The sequence below is a fragment of the Myotis yumanensis genome, unplaced genomic scaffold, assembly GCF_028538775.1.
Source record: "Myotis yumanensis isolate MYYU_CA2020_CCGP unplaced genomic scaffold, mMyoYum1.0.hap1 SCAF_8, whole genome shotgun sequence".
Lineage (NCBI taxonomy): Eukaryota > Metazoa > Chordata > Mammalia > Chiroptera > Vespertilionidae > Myotis > Myotis yumanensis.
In genome coordinates, this window is record NW_027223759.1 from 83,213,652 (window position 1) to 83,230,804 (window position 17,153).

The window sequence follows — 17,153 nt, forward strand, 5'->3', positions numbered from 1 at the left end:
AAACCGCATAAAGTGCTGTGGAATGGAGATGAAAAAAAAAAAAATCAATTGTGTTCTCCTAAAAGAAATGATGACAGTAGGGAAGGAAAAAAGGTCATGAGTAAAGCCCAGCAAAAACACAAAGGTACAGAATCAGCATCCTCGGCGGGAGAAGCCGGCGGCCTGGCTCCAGAGCCCTCCGGGTTCGGCTGGCTGCGAGGAGAAGGGCACGAATAGCTGCTCCTGCGAAAGAGTGTGCGTGTGTCAGCGCACGAATCTCTCACACCGCCCGCAGGGTCTGGGCACTCGTCACAACTCTTGACCGCCTGGTCAGCAAACAACAGCTGATCTGGCACCCTCCCACTCCTAGACTGTCCACGCCTACAAACAGCCGCTAATTTCGGGCAGACCGGAAGCCCTTTTGCCCCGGCTCGCGGGTCTACTAACTAGGCCGGTCAGAACCGGAAGCTCTTCTGCCCCGATCTTTGGGCGCGTCAGCGCCGCCGCACCGGCGCAGTGGAGCTCAGGTCGAGTTGTGGGAGGGGAAAAGGAAGAGGTGGAGGGGGGCGGGGCCGTCCCAGAAGATGGCGGAGGCGGGGGTGAGTTGGGGTCCACCTGCGAAGCGCCAGTGCCTCGGTGCTGAGGAAAGTGGTCTGAGGAAGTGGGTGGCCTTCGGGAAGAGGAAGTGCTGGTGATTTTGCATCCTAGGAACCCTGCTGGCAAGTGCGGGAGCCAGGACTGAGGATGGGGCCTGAAGGGCGAGGGGTTCCGCTCACCTGAAGAAGGGTCGGCGAGGTCCGGACTGGGACGGCGGTGTCGGGGAGAGGTCATCTGAGAGGCCGAGGCTCCCCCGACAGTGGGAGAGGGTTGGAGAGGAAAGAAGGCTGCAGGACGGCGGGATGGGCGACCCTGGAGATCTGATGCGGGTGGAGGTCGGCGAGCTGTCCAGCATAGAGCTGTCAGGACTTGGGAGGCTGGTAAACAGAGAGACTCAGGCTCGGGAGGGTGGTGGATCCCCAAAGGTGGCTATTGCAGTAGGTTTAGAATCCACAGAAAGCTGTGTTGGTTTGGGTTGAGGAGTGGGACTGTGGCATTGGGTTGGAATTGGAAACCCTGGGAGGTGGTGTGCGGGTATGCCGGAGAACTCTTGTCAAGACCGAGAAGTCGTTGGTGATCACTATCACCCTGGGGTTTAAGAGCTGGTCAGTGGGGATCGGCAATGCGGAAAAGGAACAATAACAGAGTGTGGATGACGGGGGGCAGGGAGGTGGTGCTAAAAAGGTGACCAGGACCCATGCCCAGCTAGTGTGGGAGGAAAAGTTATTGAAATGTGGTCTTAGCCAGGTAGTCCGGGAAAATGTACCTTGAAGAGCTTACTGTGTTGCAGGCTAGATGCAGAAATGCTATAGAAAGGAATGGAGGGACCTGGCGGCTGTGCTGGCCGGGATCCGGGTTGCAGTGCCGCCGAGGATTGCACGGAAGAGAGTCCCAGGCCCGGGTGCAGGGGGAGTGAAGGCAGCCGGGCAGTGGCTAGACTGGGCGCTCCAACGTTTGGATTTGGCCTTGATAGCGAACCACTTTGTGAAAATGAATGAAGAGAATGCGGCTGCTAGTAGGGTTCCCACAGGAAAAAACAATTAGCCAGGTGTTCTTTCTATTTCCACCTTCATTCTTTCTCTGGACATGATGTTGTGTAGTGTGCTTTGAGTTCCCATTAGATATCTGATATGAAGTGACCAAGCTGTGAATCGTGTACATTTGGGGAACAGGTTGGTTCTTTTTAAACTGACAAGTGTTGCTTTTCCATATGGTGGGCTGAAAAGGAAAGGACAAAAAGTAATTCAGTAGTTTAAAGACAACTTGTTTTTATTGTTCTTAGAACATTATTCGACAACCTTTTTAGAGCCTGAGATTTGACATTTAAAAGCAGTAATGGGATGTAAATGCTGCTTGCTTAATAGTTTCTGTGTTCGGGTTTTGATGTTGAGAGGAAAGGTGAGTTTCAGTGACTTCAAGGCAAATGTGTTTCTTCCTGGAAATCTTTAGCTTATGACCCACATGTGTGTGCTTATATGTAAGGAGGGCTAAACCTTTTCATTGATTTAAGTGTGTTTTTCCTAATGTTGATGCTTATTCTGTGTTTGAGAATGCCATTGTAATTAAGAGAGCAGATGAATAAAAAAGATGTGAGGTAGTAACTTAGTTTTATTATTTATTAGCCTATGCTACCTAAGCACCTGAAGGGACAGGTTCATCGTAGGCAGCAAACATACTGCCTCCTTGGAAAATGAATGGCCTTGTTTGGTTTTAGGGGTTGGCATAATTGTGAGAATGCAAATGGTTCTTAAGCTCACTAGGAGATTTTGATTGTGGGTGTGTTTTCAGTGGCCTGTTGCCTGAAATTGTTTCAGTAGCAAATATCAGCTTTGATCTTCATTCACAAAGCCCAGGATCACTTCTAACCCTCTTTTATTCATCTAGAAGTAATAATATTAATCCACTAACAGGTAGTCATGTGTCTTTTCAGTTTTGAAGATTTGTTATTTATCTATCCAAACTATTTGCATCGTGTTGTTCAAGGTAGAATTTTTCATGTCCTGTGGGAGTTTTTTCTTTGTCAGTTATTGAAATAAAAAGCTTATTTTGATATTAACAGTAGTTTATCAACATAACTCTAAAAAGTGTTTCTTATGTGGCACTTAACTTTTTTTGTACAGTGTTTGTAGCTGGAGGACATGGAGTGAAATGGGAAGTGCTCTGGACATGGAGTCAGAGTGCTTGGGGCCAATACTAGTGCTTTTTGGTAATAGTCTTATGATCTCAGAAAGTTACTTAGCCTATGTTATTTTATAAAATGGAGATTATCTTGCCTATTTACCAAGGTTATTATTGTTGAGGATCTGTTGAGTTATTATTCTCTAAAGGGTACTTTTATACCAGAGACTTTTTGCCTGGTCAGCAAATTATTTCTTGAGTGACCTAAATTTTTCAAATATAGATTATTTTTTAATTTTGGAGAATCAAATTTATCATTGATGTAAGAGTAATATTTAAAGGTGTAGGAACTCTTTGTTTTAAGAAAATAATTTCAACACATAATCAGAAAACCAAACTTAAAAACAAACAAATTAGGGGATACTTATTACATGAGCTTTCACTTCAAAACAACTGTTCTTCTAGTGTGTGGTTAATATTATAAACAACATTCCTTTTTAGTAATTTAAGTGTTCCACAGTAGGGAATGAATGGTCTAGTGGAATTTATTTCTTTGAAGAGTCTGGCCATTTCCAGGAGTTCACTTTACATGTTTATGGTAGCAAGATCCAGTGGAACAGTCTTGATCTTGTCACTTCACTTGCCCACATTGGGTGTCATTTGCTTCTCCAGTAAAATGAGAGAACAGTTAGATCACTGCCTCTTAACTTTTTTTGGTTCGTGGACATTTTGAGTACTTGCTATAAATCGTGGAACTTTCTTCCTAGAAAATACACATATGTACAACTTTTCTCCTCCTCCTCCTCCTCCTCCTCCTCTCCTCCTCCTCCTCCTCCTCCTCCTCCTCCTCCTACTCCTCCTCCTCGTCTTCCTCCTCCTCCTCCTCGTCTTCCTCCTCCTCCTCGTCTTCCTCCTCCTCCTCCTCCTCTTCCTCCTCCTCCTTCCTCCTTCCTCCTCCTCCTTCTTTTTGCATTAGGCTCACATATCCCTTGCAAGAGATGATCTCTAATTTCCCTTCCATTTCTTAAATTTTAGGATATTGTGACTCTAAAGCACTTTAACTTTTATTTTTGCCTATAGTAATTACATACTATTGTATTATTTTGTAGTGACAAAGTTAGATTTTTGGACTTGTAAAAATTAGCTTAAAAAACTCACTCAAATAAACATCAAACAAATGTCATGTTATTTTTAAAGAAAACTTTTGGGGTGAAATAGGAAGCTATAAACCAGCACTACAGGAAAGGTTGAATAAACAGCTGTGGTAGAATAACACAAACCATTTAGAAAGTCTCAGGCAGCCTTGAAATAGAATGAGGAAAGAGTCTCCAGCAATCAGTGGCTCTCAGCGGAGAGCGTTGCCTCTCTTGGGGCATATGGAAATGTGTAGGGACGTTTTTAATTGTCTCAAATTGGGGAGAGAGCATATAGTGGCGTTTAGTGGGCATGAGCCAGGGAAGTGTTTTTGCAATGCTTAGGGCAGGTCCACACAGCAAGGAATTGTCCAGCCCCAAATGCCTAAACTCTTTGACAACCCCTGGTGAGTGATTGTGAGATGGGGCCTACCACAACTGAAATAAGTGTTAAAACTAGTTATTTTGCTCTCTTAAAAACATTATTTATTGTACATAAAATATCCTTTGCCATTCATTCCCTTTTGGAAAAAAAATGCACGAACATAAACAAAATGATTTACTAGAGCAGTTTGTATTACTAAAAATATATGTACAGTTCAACCTTGAACAACATGGGTTTGAACTGCATGGGCCCACTTACATGCCGATTTCCCTCCAACCCCCCAATAAATACAATTGGCCCTTGGTACTTCTGCTTTTGTATCCATGAATTCAGCCTACCGTGAATTTCCAATCCATGGTTGGGAATCCACAGATGTGGGGACCAACTGTATGCATTGTTCTATGCCATTTTGTATAAGGAGCTTGAACATCTGTGGATTTTGGTATCTGTGGGCAGCGCTCGAAGATACTGAGAGCCAATTTAGTTAAGTTTTCAGGGCAGGGGCAGAAATTACAGATTTTCAACTGCAAGGGCATCAGCACCCTTTACCCCCTCTCTCCCCCATTGTTCAAGAGTCCACTGAATATTCTCTGTCCTCTAGTAGCTGTTTTAACAGCAAAAGTGGGGCTTTGCTGTGTCTACTGGAAGTTTATGGAGTGAAGAGTCAGCTGTTGGTAATGCAGTATATTAAGTTGGCAATATGATTTTTTTTACACATTTGTTTTACTCTTCGATCTAGTACATTTAAATAAAATTTCAAGGTGTTTGTACACTTATTCTCCTGGTCTTTGTGTTATTATATAGTCTCCCCCTATGTTGGCATTGGTACCTTGAGAATATATTATAGTTGAGATTGTTTTCTAATGTTTACCTGTGAGCAGCAGCTTGAGTTTGGCAAAGAAAGAATTCAGAGCCAAGAGCTCTAGCATAGGAAGTTTATTTAGAAAGTCCCAGAGGTAGAAGAAGTGAGCTAGCTGGGTTGTGTGGACTCAGGAAACAACTTATACAGGCAAAAGAAAGGCCTTGGTGCTTAGGAGGAAGAAAGCAAAGGTAAATACCTGAGGGAAAAGAGCGGGCAGGCTCAGGCATGCTCCAAAGAGAGAGCATGCTGGGTCCTTTGTCTTAAGGGTTTGCGTCTGTTTTCTAAAGGTGGGCATTTTAGGGGAGCTCTCCGGGGAGGATCTCAGCTTTCCAGGTGTGTCCTTTCAGGATCCTGGCCTCTAGGGTCAGTGCTAGGATAAGGGTTCATTAGTCATTGCATCTGGTCCAAATGTCAGTCATTGCGTTGCTTCATCTGTTTTGCTGCTTTTCTGGGCCTGTAGCTGAAACACAACTGAGGCCTAGATATTATCTCTAGTTTGACCAAAACTCTGTTTTCGTGGTCAACAGATCCAAGGCGTTGCTTCTGAGATTATTGAGACTGGTCAGAATTTCATTTTCCTGAGGGCGTAATGCGTAAGGGAGTGGTCGTGTAAGGGAGAAGGACACAGGTGGGTTAGGGTGCTGGATGAGGCTGGTTTGAGTCAGCCATGTCTCAGTTTCCCCATCCCACTTGCCAAGGAATTTTCCTAGCTTCTTACTATCCTGCCTCAAACCCATCTTTTCAGTCATCCTCGTCTGTAGATCCAGATGCCAAAAGAGAAGCCTGAGGAGTTAGGCTGGAATGGGACTCAAGGTTTAGAGGAAAGAGAAGGGGTTTTGGAATCATTCAGATGTAAGGAAAAATTCCAGTTCTAATATTGTATGTCTGGTGACCATAAGCAAGTTGCTAAATCTCTTTGACTTAATATCTTCATTTGTAAAATGAGGATGATAACACCTACCTTTAGGATTATTTTGAAGATTAGAGTTACTGTATGTCTGTCATGGAGTAGGCCCTCCATAAATGGGTGCTATATCAGTAGTCATGGTGATGATGATGATGATGATGATGAAGATGAAGAAGAATTCTGTAGCTACTGAACACCTTGCTAAGTGACTAGAACACATGGCATGCCGGCATGCTGCATACTACTGCAAGGAATAGTCTGCAAAACCAAGTCAGGAGATGTTTCTGGGCAATTTCAACTGGTGTTTAGAGTCTTTTTTTTCCCATGAATCAGCTGTAACATGTATTGTTTTCCCTAGTCCTCTAAGCTGTAGAACTTAGTTATGCTATAGACTAAGAAGGTTTTCAAGGACTAGCTTGAGGACAGAATTCCCCCCTTGAGTGTTGGGCACAGAGCTTTGGGTGTGGCAGAGGCTCAATAAAAAAAGTCTGTTCTCTTGTGTTTATCATATGACACTGGTAAGCTGTGAAAGTTGCTGGTACTTACGAATATTCTCATTTTCATGCGGATTATTTCTAAAGTCAGTATCCTTCCCCTCAATTTACACATGGGTTTTATTCCAAAGCTCATTTGTAAGGTAAGTTGGAACTTGGAAGCTCAGAGGAAATATAGTTTAAATTATGATTACATGCTCAGTTGCCTTTCTTTTCTTTTTAAAAAAAATATATTTTATTGAATTTTTACAGAGAGGAAGGGAGAGGGATAGAGAATTAGAAACATCGATGAAAGAGAAACATCAATCAACTGCCTCCTGCACACCTCCTACTGGGGATGTGCCCGCAACCAAGGTACATGCTCTTGACCGGAATCGAACCTGGGACCTTTCAGTCCACAGGCCGATGCTCTATCCACTGAGTCAAACCAGTTAGGGCTCAGTTGTCTTTCAAAAGGCCTGTTTAACCCAGTGTAGTTTGATTCAAAAAGAGTTAATCCAGCCCCAAGTGGCTTATCTCAGTGGTTAGGTTAGAGCATTGGCCCACAGACTAAAGGGTCACGGGTTCGGTTCTGCTCAAGGGTACGCACCTCAGTTGCATGCTCAATCCCTGGCCCCAGTCAGGGCAACCAGTGCGGGAGGCAACCAGTCGTTGTGTCTCTCTCACATTGATGTTTCTCTCTCTCTGTCTCTCCCCCTCCCTTCCACTGTCTCCAAAAATCAATGGAAAAAAATATCCTCAGGTAAAGATAAACAAACAAGTAAACAAAAATAGTTAACCCAGTTTCATTAACCAAATGTGCATATGTAGAGCTCCCACTGTGGGCTGGGCAGGCACCGCTCTGGGTACATAGACACACTGGAGACTTAATAGTGAATAAGACCTATATAAAAAGTTTATAATCCATGAAGCAGCTATACCTATTATTAAAAGGTAGCTACTATAAGTGTCATCCTAACCTTTTAAATAAACTGCTTTGAGACTCAAAGGAAACATCATTTATGTGCTGACTTCTGATCATGCCCAGGATATGTTATATTGTTGGATGGGATAAAAGTAAGTTAATAAAAATTGTATAGTATTCTCCCATTTAAAAAATACAGTTGTATTCATAGAAAACACAGAAGGATATGCAACACTTTGGGAAGCTGAGCACCATGGTTAGAATGAGGGTTTTGGAGCCAGACACCATGGATTTGAATCCCAGCTCACCCTCTTATTAGGGGTATAAACTTGGTTAAGTCACTTAACCTCTTTTTGCCTCACCTGTAAAATGGATATAATAATTGCACTTACCTTTTAGGTTACTGTGAGAGTTATGAGTTACCATATGTCAGGTGCTTAGAGCAGCTCATAGAAAGCCTTAAGTGTTGTCTTAAATATAAAGGAAAGATAACTTTGGTTAGAGTGAACAAATACACCGATTGTATTAGCAAAGATCTAAGTTTTAGGAGTCAGGATCTATATGGATAAAATTCATCAAAATCTAGGTCATTCTTCATTTTTTTAGTTTCCTTTCTTCTGCTTCTACTCCAGCTTTCTCGCCAAAGCTCCCATGCTTGCAGGAAAGGTGGATTGGGCCCAGGCAGGGGTGGGGCACAGCTGTGGCTCTGGAGGGAAGGGTCAGGTCTAGTTTCTGTGCTTGGTGTGTGTGTGTGTGTGTGTGTGTGTGTGTGTGTGTGTAGGTGACTGAATGGTGGTCTGCTTTTTCTAAGACACTTTCGTGCAGAAATTCAAATATATAAGCATTAGACTTTAAAACATGTCGTTATGTTCCCCACTGAAGATTGTCCTCACGAACAAGTCACATTTTATTGATTTTCAGTCAGAGTATGTTAATTTTTTGTAAAGTATAAATTAGTGTATTTTCTGTAAAGTATAAATAGTTAGGTAGGAGCAACAGATTTGATCTTCCAGATTCTAATGGAAGTATCCCATGTAACCTTTTCTCTGATGTGGAGCAAACTGTTCTTACTATTATTTTAATTTTAAATCTCTTAGGTCACATATTCTATCCTAGTTAAGTGTTAAGTATTGCACTTTTTAAAAATTACATAATTCATATAAAAATGTTTTTTAAACCTTTTTTATTCAGTAAGTAACTAATTTAAATAAATATATCAGATTGTTATTTCATTGTTTGTCCTTTTACATTAATTACTATTGAAATCAGGACAATTATATAATCATTTATTAGACCCATACTAATTTTTTTGTTGTTGTTGTTGTCTCTTGCAGGATTTCTGGTCGGTCCTATTTCAGGGCAAGATGCGGTTCTGTTGAAACGCCAATCTGCTTTGATTCACAGACAAGTCGTTTCAGCTGGGAAGCCTTTTTTTTTTGTTTTGTTTTTTTTCCTGCTGGCCTACTGAACTTATGAAACCATGGCAGAAGGAGAGACAGAGTCACCTGGGCCCAAAAAGCGTGGTCCTTACATCTCATCTGTAACTAGCTGGAGTGTAAATTTGATGATTCGAGGAGTAGTGCTGTTTTTTATTGGAGTATTTCTGGCATTAGTGTTAAATTTACTTCAGATTCAGAGAAACGTGACCCTTTTCCCACCTGATGTGATTGCAAGCATCTTTTCTTCAGCATGGTGGGTACCACCGTGCTGTGGCACAGCTTCAGGTATGTGCAGGTTATTTCTGTAATGCTTAGCAAGAAAATGGGGTGAATGAGTGTGGATTTTTTTTTTTAAATTTAACTTTATTGAGGTATAACTTAAATATAATAAATGTACCTATTTTAAATGAACAATTTGGTGAGTTTAGACAAATGCATGCATTCATGTAACTACCACCTCAGTCCAATTATAGAACATTGCCGTTCCCCACAAATTCTCTTGTGCCCTCTTGCAGTCCACTTCCCAGCCCCAGCCTCAGGCTTCCACTGATCTTTCCATGACTAGGTTATTTTTGCCTGTTATAAAATGTAATGTAAAAGACCATAGAGCATATACTTGTTGGGGTCCAACCCCATTGGGTCCAGGGATCCCCAAAGGTGTGGACGGAGTCGGCGAAGAATGAATGACATGGAAACTGGTTTCAGTTCATCAGCATAGCAAGGTTCTCCCTCCAGGATCTCCAGCGAAGTTCTGGTCAGGATCTCCAACCAAGTTCTGGTGCCATGTTCTCTCGCTAGGTTCTCCAGCCAGGTTCTCCAGGTTCAGTCACCAGGTTCTATCCAGGTTCTTTTGCCATGTTCTGTCTAGGTTCTCCAGTGAAGTTCTGTAGCCAGGTTCTGTCCAGGATCTTTTGCCATGTTCTCTGGCTAGGTTCTGGTTAGGATCTGACGTTTATTGTCTTGTTACATCCGTATTTATACCAGCCGATTTTAATCCTGTCAATTTCTATTACAAAGGTTAGGGGTTTCTTATCTCCATTCCAGGGAGTAAAGATTATGTAGCTTAACTACCCGCCTGGCACTTAATTAAGAGGTTGTATCCCCTCCCTAACCTCAGGGAAAGATCCCCACCTGGGGAAACAACCTTTCTCGGAGAGGTGACCTTGGTTAAAACACATGGCGCTAAAGGGAGCAAACATATTAAGAACAGTATGCTATATATGCCAGGTCCCTTGAAACAGCAAGGATGGACCGGCTCCCGGCAAATTCCCCCTTTTTTATTTTTTAAATGATAGCGCATGTAAATCAGCGGCCACCTCTCTGATTGGGTTGCTTAAGACTCGGAAGAAGACTGGCAAGCAATGACAGTGAGCATAGCTATAAACATAGTGGATGGAGCGCACAAGGAGCCTTGTTCCTGTAGAAGGTTGCTGGCCTCTTTAGTCAAGGGATTTTAGCTGTCCTCAAGTTGGTGGTTTGGTTGTCCTTGTTGATCTGGCTAGCGGGCAGCGTCATTGGCGATGGGCTTCCCAAAGCGTCAGCGAGTTGAAAGGCTACATCAAAGGGTCCATCAGGGCTGTGCTTGATGGTGGTGTTGGTGTCCGGGGAGGAATCAGCTGTGCCCTCTGGGTCGGACGATATGGATGATACCAGGAAGGAGGAGGATGAGGAGGAGACGGAGGGTGGTGTGACATAAGGTCGGATTAGACGGTCTGGAATCCACACAGGTGAGTCTGCATCTTGTGGAAATATACAGGCATCTCCTCTCCCCCAGGTTAAAAGTACATCAGGTCCCTTCCAGGCTCCTGTAAGTAAGTCTTTCCATTTGACGAAATAAGTGAGTTTCTGCTAAATGAAAGTTTCTTTTGCTGATTTACTCAGAGTCCTTGGACTTGGCTGAGAGAGTAGCTTCCAATTCTTGCTTTTCTACCATCTGTTGGGCCTCAGATGTTAACTTCTTCAGCTAATCCCATGGTGGCACCTCAGTCCCTTGCATAGCCTTTCTTTTCTTCTTTTTTCCGCTTTTCTGTCATCGGGGCAACTCTAAGTCTTTGGAATGATGGGACAAGGAGCTTCTCTGGGTCCTTTGTGGTGATGCATGTAATGCATTTACTCAATCCAAAGCAGGCATTAAAAAGAAAAACCCCAAATGCTCTCTTATATCCATTTCAAGAGTAGGATTGGCGCTTTCCACTATTACCTGAGTCCTGATCTATCACCCCAGGGAGAGCTTTCCAATCCTGCACTTTTCCGGGGTGGAAAGGCTGCAGTGGGGTTAAGGATAAGGCTCTTGAGCCTACCTTCTCCCATGCCTCTACATTTACCTTTCCGGCACCTTTCCTTCCTCAGAAAAGCATGGACATACTTCTTGTATAAAACATTCCGTCTGACTGGGAGTAACCTTAACTCCTCTGCTAGCAAGCATATGTGTTAAAAGATCAATCAATACAGAGTCTTTTTTTCTTTAGACTCAGTATGGCACATCTTCTCAATCTAAAGATCAACACAGAGTCTTCTTTCTTTGGACTCAGTATGGCACATCTTCTCAATCTAAGTTCTGTACTATCCACCTTCTTACCCTACTTATCCTCTATAGGGGGGTCTGTAGCACCCTGGTGGAGTCCTATCCGTCCCGAGTGTGGGGGTTCTCAATGGGGGGGGCTTACCTAGGGGAATCCTGTTCCAGGGGTTCCCAAAGGTGTGGACGGAGTCGGCGAAGAATGAATGACATGAAAACTGGTTTCAGTTCATCAGCATAGCGAGGTTCTCCCTCCAGGATCTCCAGCGAAGTTCTGGTTAGGAACTCCAACCAAGTTCTGGTCAGGATCTCCAACCAAGTTCTGGTGCCATGTTCTCTCGCTAGGTTCTCCAGCCAGGTTCTCCAGGTTCTCCAGCCAGGTTCAGTCACCAGGTTCTTTAGCCAGGTTCTATCTAGGTTCTCCAGTGAAGTTCTGTAGCCAGGTTCTGTCCAGGATCTTTTGCCATGTTCTCTGGCTAGGTTCTGGTTAGGATCTGACGTTTATTGTCTTGTTACATCCGTATTTATACCAGCCGATTTTAATCCTGTCAATTTCTATTACAAAGGTTAGGGGTTTCTTATCTCCATTCCAGGGAGTAAAGATTATGTGGCTTAACTACCCGCCTGGCACTTAATTAAGAGGTTGTATCCCCTCCCTAACCTCAGGGAAAGATCCCCACCTGGGGAAACAACCTTTCTCGGAGAGGTGACCTTGGTTAAAACACATGGCGCTAAAGGGAGCAAACATATTAAGAACAGTATGCTATATATGCCAGGTCCCTTGAAACAGCAAGGATGGACCGGCTCCCGGCATATACTCTTTTGTGTCTGATTTCTATCTGTTCCATGTCTTTCAAAAATGTAATCCTAAAAACTTGATTCCCTTAGGGATGAGGCTTTCAGCCTCTTAATTTTTTTCCTATCTTTAACCCATCTCATGTAAGTTTTATTTTAGGTTATTTTGATGATGATCACCACTGTTTGGTTTGAAGGGTGTGGTCTTAAGGGTGTGTTATGGTCTTCTTTTTGAAATAGATAAAAACCTGACAGAATAGTTTTATTCAAGTTAAAAGCTTCATATTGTATGTTTTGTTTAGTGGACAGTGTATAATGGATAAAGTGGAGCATTTCAGAAGCCTTATTGATGAAGCTGATCTGTCATAATGAGTAGCTGTTTAGCTTTTTCTAATGATGAATTCTAATAGATTAATAATATTTTATATAATGAGGTCATGGAAGCCATAATTGTGTAGTAGAAGGGAATTCTGATGAAGGAGAAAATTGCTTTTTTTGAATGTCTGCTTGCTGTCACATACTTAATATACATGAATACTTTACAGTATAATATAGATACTTCTTGACTTACATCCAAAACTGGAGGTTGAAGGGTAAGAAGTTAGGTATAAGGCATTTTGAATGTCCTGGTGAAACTAATTAGACAGTTACATGAGTGGAAGGGTGTTGTCATGGCTTCAGTGTGCTTTATTTATTGATGTCTCACTATTATAACATTCATATCAAAAGAGAAGTTGTAAAGGTGATGGTGCTTAGTTTCCATAGGGTTGTTATTATTCTCTGAGAGAATAGTTGAAATAGTCCAAACAAAGAGAAGACAGCATAAATTATATTTCATTCTCTGTTGTATCATGTAAAAATTCTGAAAAGAGAAAAAGTGTTCCTAACAACTTTTACTAGTTCTTTGTTATTTTCTACCATCATGTAACTGCTGTCTGGCCACCAATAGAAGCTTTTGGTGACTTGGAAGAACATGACTTTTAGGAATAGACAAGGGGAAAGTCAGAGGAGGGAAATAGTTACTGAATGTCTACTAATGTGCCAGGCACATGCTTCCACCCCAAGGACCTGCAGGTCACCTTTGGGAGCACTGTGCCTATTTCGGGGGAAGCTGAATGATAAGAGGATATTAAGGGACCCAGGGTTCCAGAGCCAGTGACTGGTGCAGCTAGGTCAATGTCCCGGGCCTCCTCTGCTCAGGGTGCCTTTTTCAAAGCCTCCAGCCTCATAAGTGCGACGCTTGAATGGAATGCACTGGCGTGTGTTGCACCTTCTGGGCGTGGGCAGGAGAACTTAACTAAGGTTTATTGTATGTACCTCTGTTATGGAGAACAGGGTGGTGGGGGCACTTCTGCCACAAACTCACACTTACTAGTAGGAAGGAAATTCTAAATGTTAATACTACATTTCATTCACTTTGTCCCTGCTTTCCTTCCTTTTCCCAGCCACTAGGTTTCTCACACTTATAAACTCAAGATCACACCTTTTCATTTGGGGATTTGCACTTCTTCCTTAATTGTTTCTCCTGAAAGCAGTGCATTCTATGAGGCACCCAGACAAAAGAAAGTAGAGGCATTAGGAAATCTAGATTTCAGTCACCTCTGCTACTGGTTTTATTGGGTAAGATATCAGATTTGGAGAAGTTGCCAAAAATGGAAAATGAATTCTTGCATAATTGCTGCCTCCTCCCGCCCCCAATTTTAAGGAAAATATTATAGAAAAATAAATGATGTAAGAAATATCATGTGTATGACTCTGCGTGTGTATGTAGCATGCATGTATTCTGTGTATCTGTTGGTATGCATTTTCAAAGCTCTCTAGGCTCTCACCATCTTAAATCAGAAAAACTGATTATTGTCCTTTGATTTTCCTGTCCAACTAGTATTCACACACTGAGGGTCTCTGCATCCCCATTCTCTACATGTAAGCAGAAGGGTCCCTGGTTATTTCTACCTTTCTGTATAACACATAGGGCTGAGAATTTGCTACTAGGGCTTCTGGAGGGCCAACTAGTAGAGAACTCTGGTAAATTGCTTCTCTATTTTTAGTTTAATGATTAGTGTTTCGAGTTGATTAACTTCTTTATGTACAGTGCATTAGAATTGGAGTTAGAAAACTTCAACATTATTGAGGACCATAATAAAGGAATCTTTCTGAATAATAAATAGAAAAAAAGACAACTATAATTATGTGGGTAAAGTAAGTAGAGAAGTTGACTCAAAAATCACAAGTTACCAGATTGTGTTCATACTTATGAAACTAATGTCTAATTTAAAAAGAAAAAACAAATCTTTCCTGTTTAGCCATGCAGTTAGTTACCCAATTTCTGGAGAGCCCCGCAGGTCTCCTGCCTCTCTCTCTCTTAACTCCCACATCCAATTTCCAAGTTTTACATCTTTCCTCTGTCTCTTTTTTGGGCAAAGCCCTCAACCACTCTGCTTGGCATTTTCAGGTCTTTTCTTTTTCTGTCTCTAATTTTGTACCATCCTTCAGCCTCCCTCCCTGATGCAGATGTGATGGCATTATTTTTCTGGTTCCCCGTATCTGTAGGGTAAAGTCTCTATGATATGGCCCTTGCCTACTTTACCTTCCTCAGAGCCTTTCTGGATGCTGAGCTCCCTTTCTGCCTAACCCGGACAGTTTCCAGGTGATACTGGTGTTTTCTGTTCCCAAATGCTTTGGTTAGAAAGCTCTTTTCACATCATTTACCTGCCAAATGCTCCTACCTCAAGGATCACCTCTTCTGTGAAGCTTTCCTGACACCCTAACTTTCTTGACACCTCTCCACCCCTCAGCACATGCCAAGGGAAGACTGAGACCTCACTGGCCCTATCAGTGCTATGCCTAAACACATTACTGTATTTAATTGTTGCTTTGGTCACTTTGGGAATGCGGTCATATCTTACTCTTTTTTTAAAAATTTTAAATCTTTATTGTTGAGCATATTACAGATGTCCCCCTTATCCCCCCATTGCCCCCCCTCCAGCCAGTTCTTGCCCGGCCCCAGGCCTTCACCACCCTATTGTCTGTATTCTTAGGTAAAGCATATATGCATATAAGATCTTTGCTTACTCTCTTCCTGCCCTCCCACCCCCCTTCCCTCTGAGATTCCTCAGTCTGTTCCATGTTTCCATGCTGATTCTACTTATTCAGCAGTTTATTTTGTTCATTAGATTTCTTGTTTGTTTATTTTGATTTTTAGATTCAGTTGTTGAGAGATATGTACTTATTACTATTTTATTGTTCATACTAGAGGCCTGGTGCACAAAAATTTGTGCACTGGTGGTGGTGGGGTGTCCCTCAGCCCCACTTGTGCCCTCTCACAGTCTGGGACCCCTTGGGAGATAACAACCTGCTGGCTTAGGCCTGCTCCCGGGTGGCAGAGGGCAGGCCCAATTCCTAGGTACAGCCCCTGGTCAGGCTCAGAGCAGGGCCGATTGGGGAATTGGGGTGCTGCCCCCTGTCATGCACAAAGCAAGGTGGATCAGGAGGTTGCGATGCCACCCCAAGTCATGCTCAGGGGAATGCTGATTGGGGGGTTGGGGCACCGCCCCCTGTCACACTCAAGGCAGGGTTGATGGGGAGGTTGCGGCGCCACCCCCTGTCACGCACAGAGCAGGGCCAATCAGGGGGTTGGGGCACTGCCCCATGTCACGCACAGAGCAGGGGCCATCAGGGGGGTTGGGGCTTCGTACCCTGTCACACACAGAACAGGGCGGATCAGGGGGTTGGGGCGCCGCCTCCTGTCACCCACAGAGCAGGGCCGATCACGGGGTTGGGGCACTCCCCCCTGTCACACTCAGGGCAGGGCCGATGGGGAGGTTGCGGCTCCACCCCATCACACACAGAGCAGGGCCCATGTGGGGGTTGGGGCGCCGCCCCCTATCACCCACAGAGCAGGGCCGATCAAGGGGTTGGGGAGCTCCCCCCTATCAGGCACAGAGCAGGGCCGATCAGGGGGTTGTGGTGCCTTCCCCGGTTATGAACAGAGCAGGGCGGATAGGGAGGTTGTGGCCCCGCCCCCGTCACACACACAGCTGCAGGGCGATCAGGGGGTTTGGGCGCTGTCCCCTGTCACGCTGCTCCAGGGGCCAGAAGGCCTCGCGGCTCCGCTGATCCCAGTGCTGGGAGGCCTCGCGGCTCTGCTTGACACAGGGGCAGTGAGGCCTTGCTGCTCCGCTGATCCCGGTGCCAGGAGGCCTCGCGGCTCCACTGATCCCAGGGCATGAGGCCTCGTGGCTCCGCTGATCCCGGGTTTGGGAGGCCTCACGGCTCCGCTGATCCCGGTGCTGGGAGGCATATTACCCTTTTTCTATATAGGATAGAGGCCTGGTGCACCGGTGGGGGCCAGCTGGTTTGCCCTGAAGGGTGTCCTGGATCAGGGTGGGGATCCCCACTGGGGTGCCTGGCCAACCTGGATGAGGGGATGATGGCTGTTTGCAGCTGGTCACACCCCCTTCAGGGTGGGGGTCCCCACTGGGGTGCCTGGCTAGTCTGGGTGAGGGGCTGAGGGCCGTTTTCAGGCTGGCGGGCGACTGAAGCTCCCAACCTCTCCTTTTTTTCTTTCTTTTTTTTTATTCTGGAATTTATTTACCTTCTATGGCTGTCACTGGAGCTGAGAGCTGGCTTTAGCTCTGAGGCTCGGCTCCAGCTTGAGGCCTCGGCTGCTGAAAGCAGGTATCTGGTTTGTTTGGCTTCTATAATTGAAACAGTGTTGCAACTCCAGCTCGGCCAGCTGGCTGAAAGCATGGGGTTTGTTTAGCTTCTATAATTGCAACATTGTTTCTTAGAGTGCAAGCTCAGAGCCCAGCAGCGGCAGGCAGGGAACCTTGGCTTCCTCCTTCATTGGAGCAAGCAAGCCTCCTGTTCGCTTCAGCTGCCTGGCTGCCGGCCGCCATCTTGGTTGGCAGTTAATTTGCATAGCACCCTGATTAGCCAATGCGAAGCGTGTCGGAGGTATGGTTAATTACCATGTTTGTCTGTCATTAGATAGGATTGTTTTTTAATCTATTTCTCCTTATT

At 44.3% G+C, this 17,153-nt stretch overlaps 1 protein-coding gene across 2 annotated transcripts in view; it reads left to right on the forward strand.

Moving 5' to 3' along the window:
* The first annotated feature begins 535 nt into the window (after positions 1–535).
* INSIG2 (insulin induced gene 2) overlaps positions 536–17,153 on the forward strand; it is a 28,143-nt gene continuing 11,525 nt past the window's right edge. Inside the window, exons 1-2 of one of the 2 annotated variants that reach the window (XM_070423121.1) lie at positions 536–578; positions 8,714–9,103. In XM_070423121.1, the coding sequence (XP_070279222.1) occupies positions 8,860–9,103 (244 nt within the window). In that variant the 5' untranslated portion in view covers positions 536–578; positions 8,714–8,859. The other variant, XM_070423122.1, reaches the window with a different exon arrangement.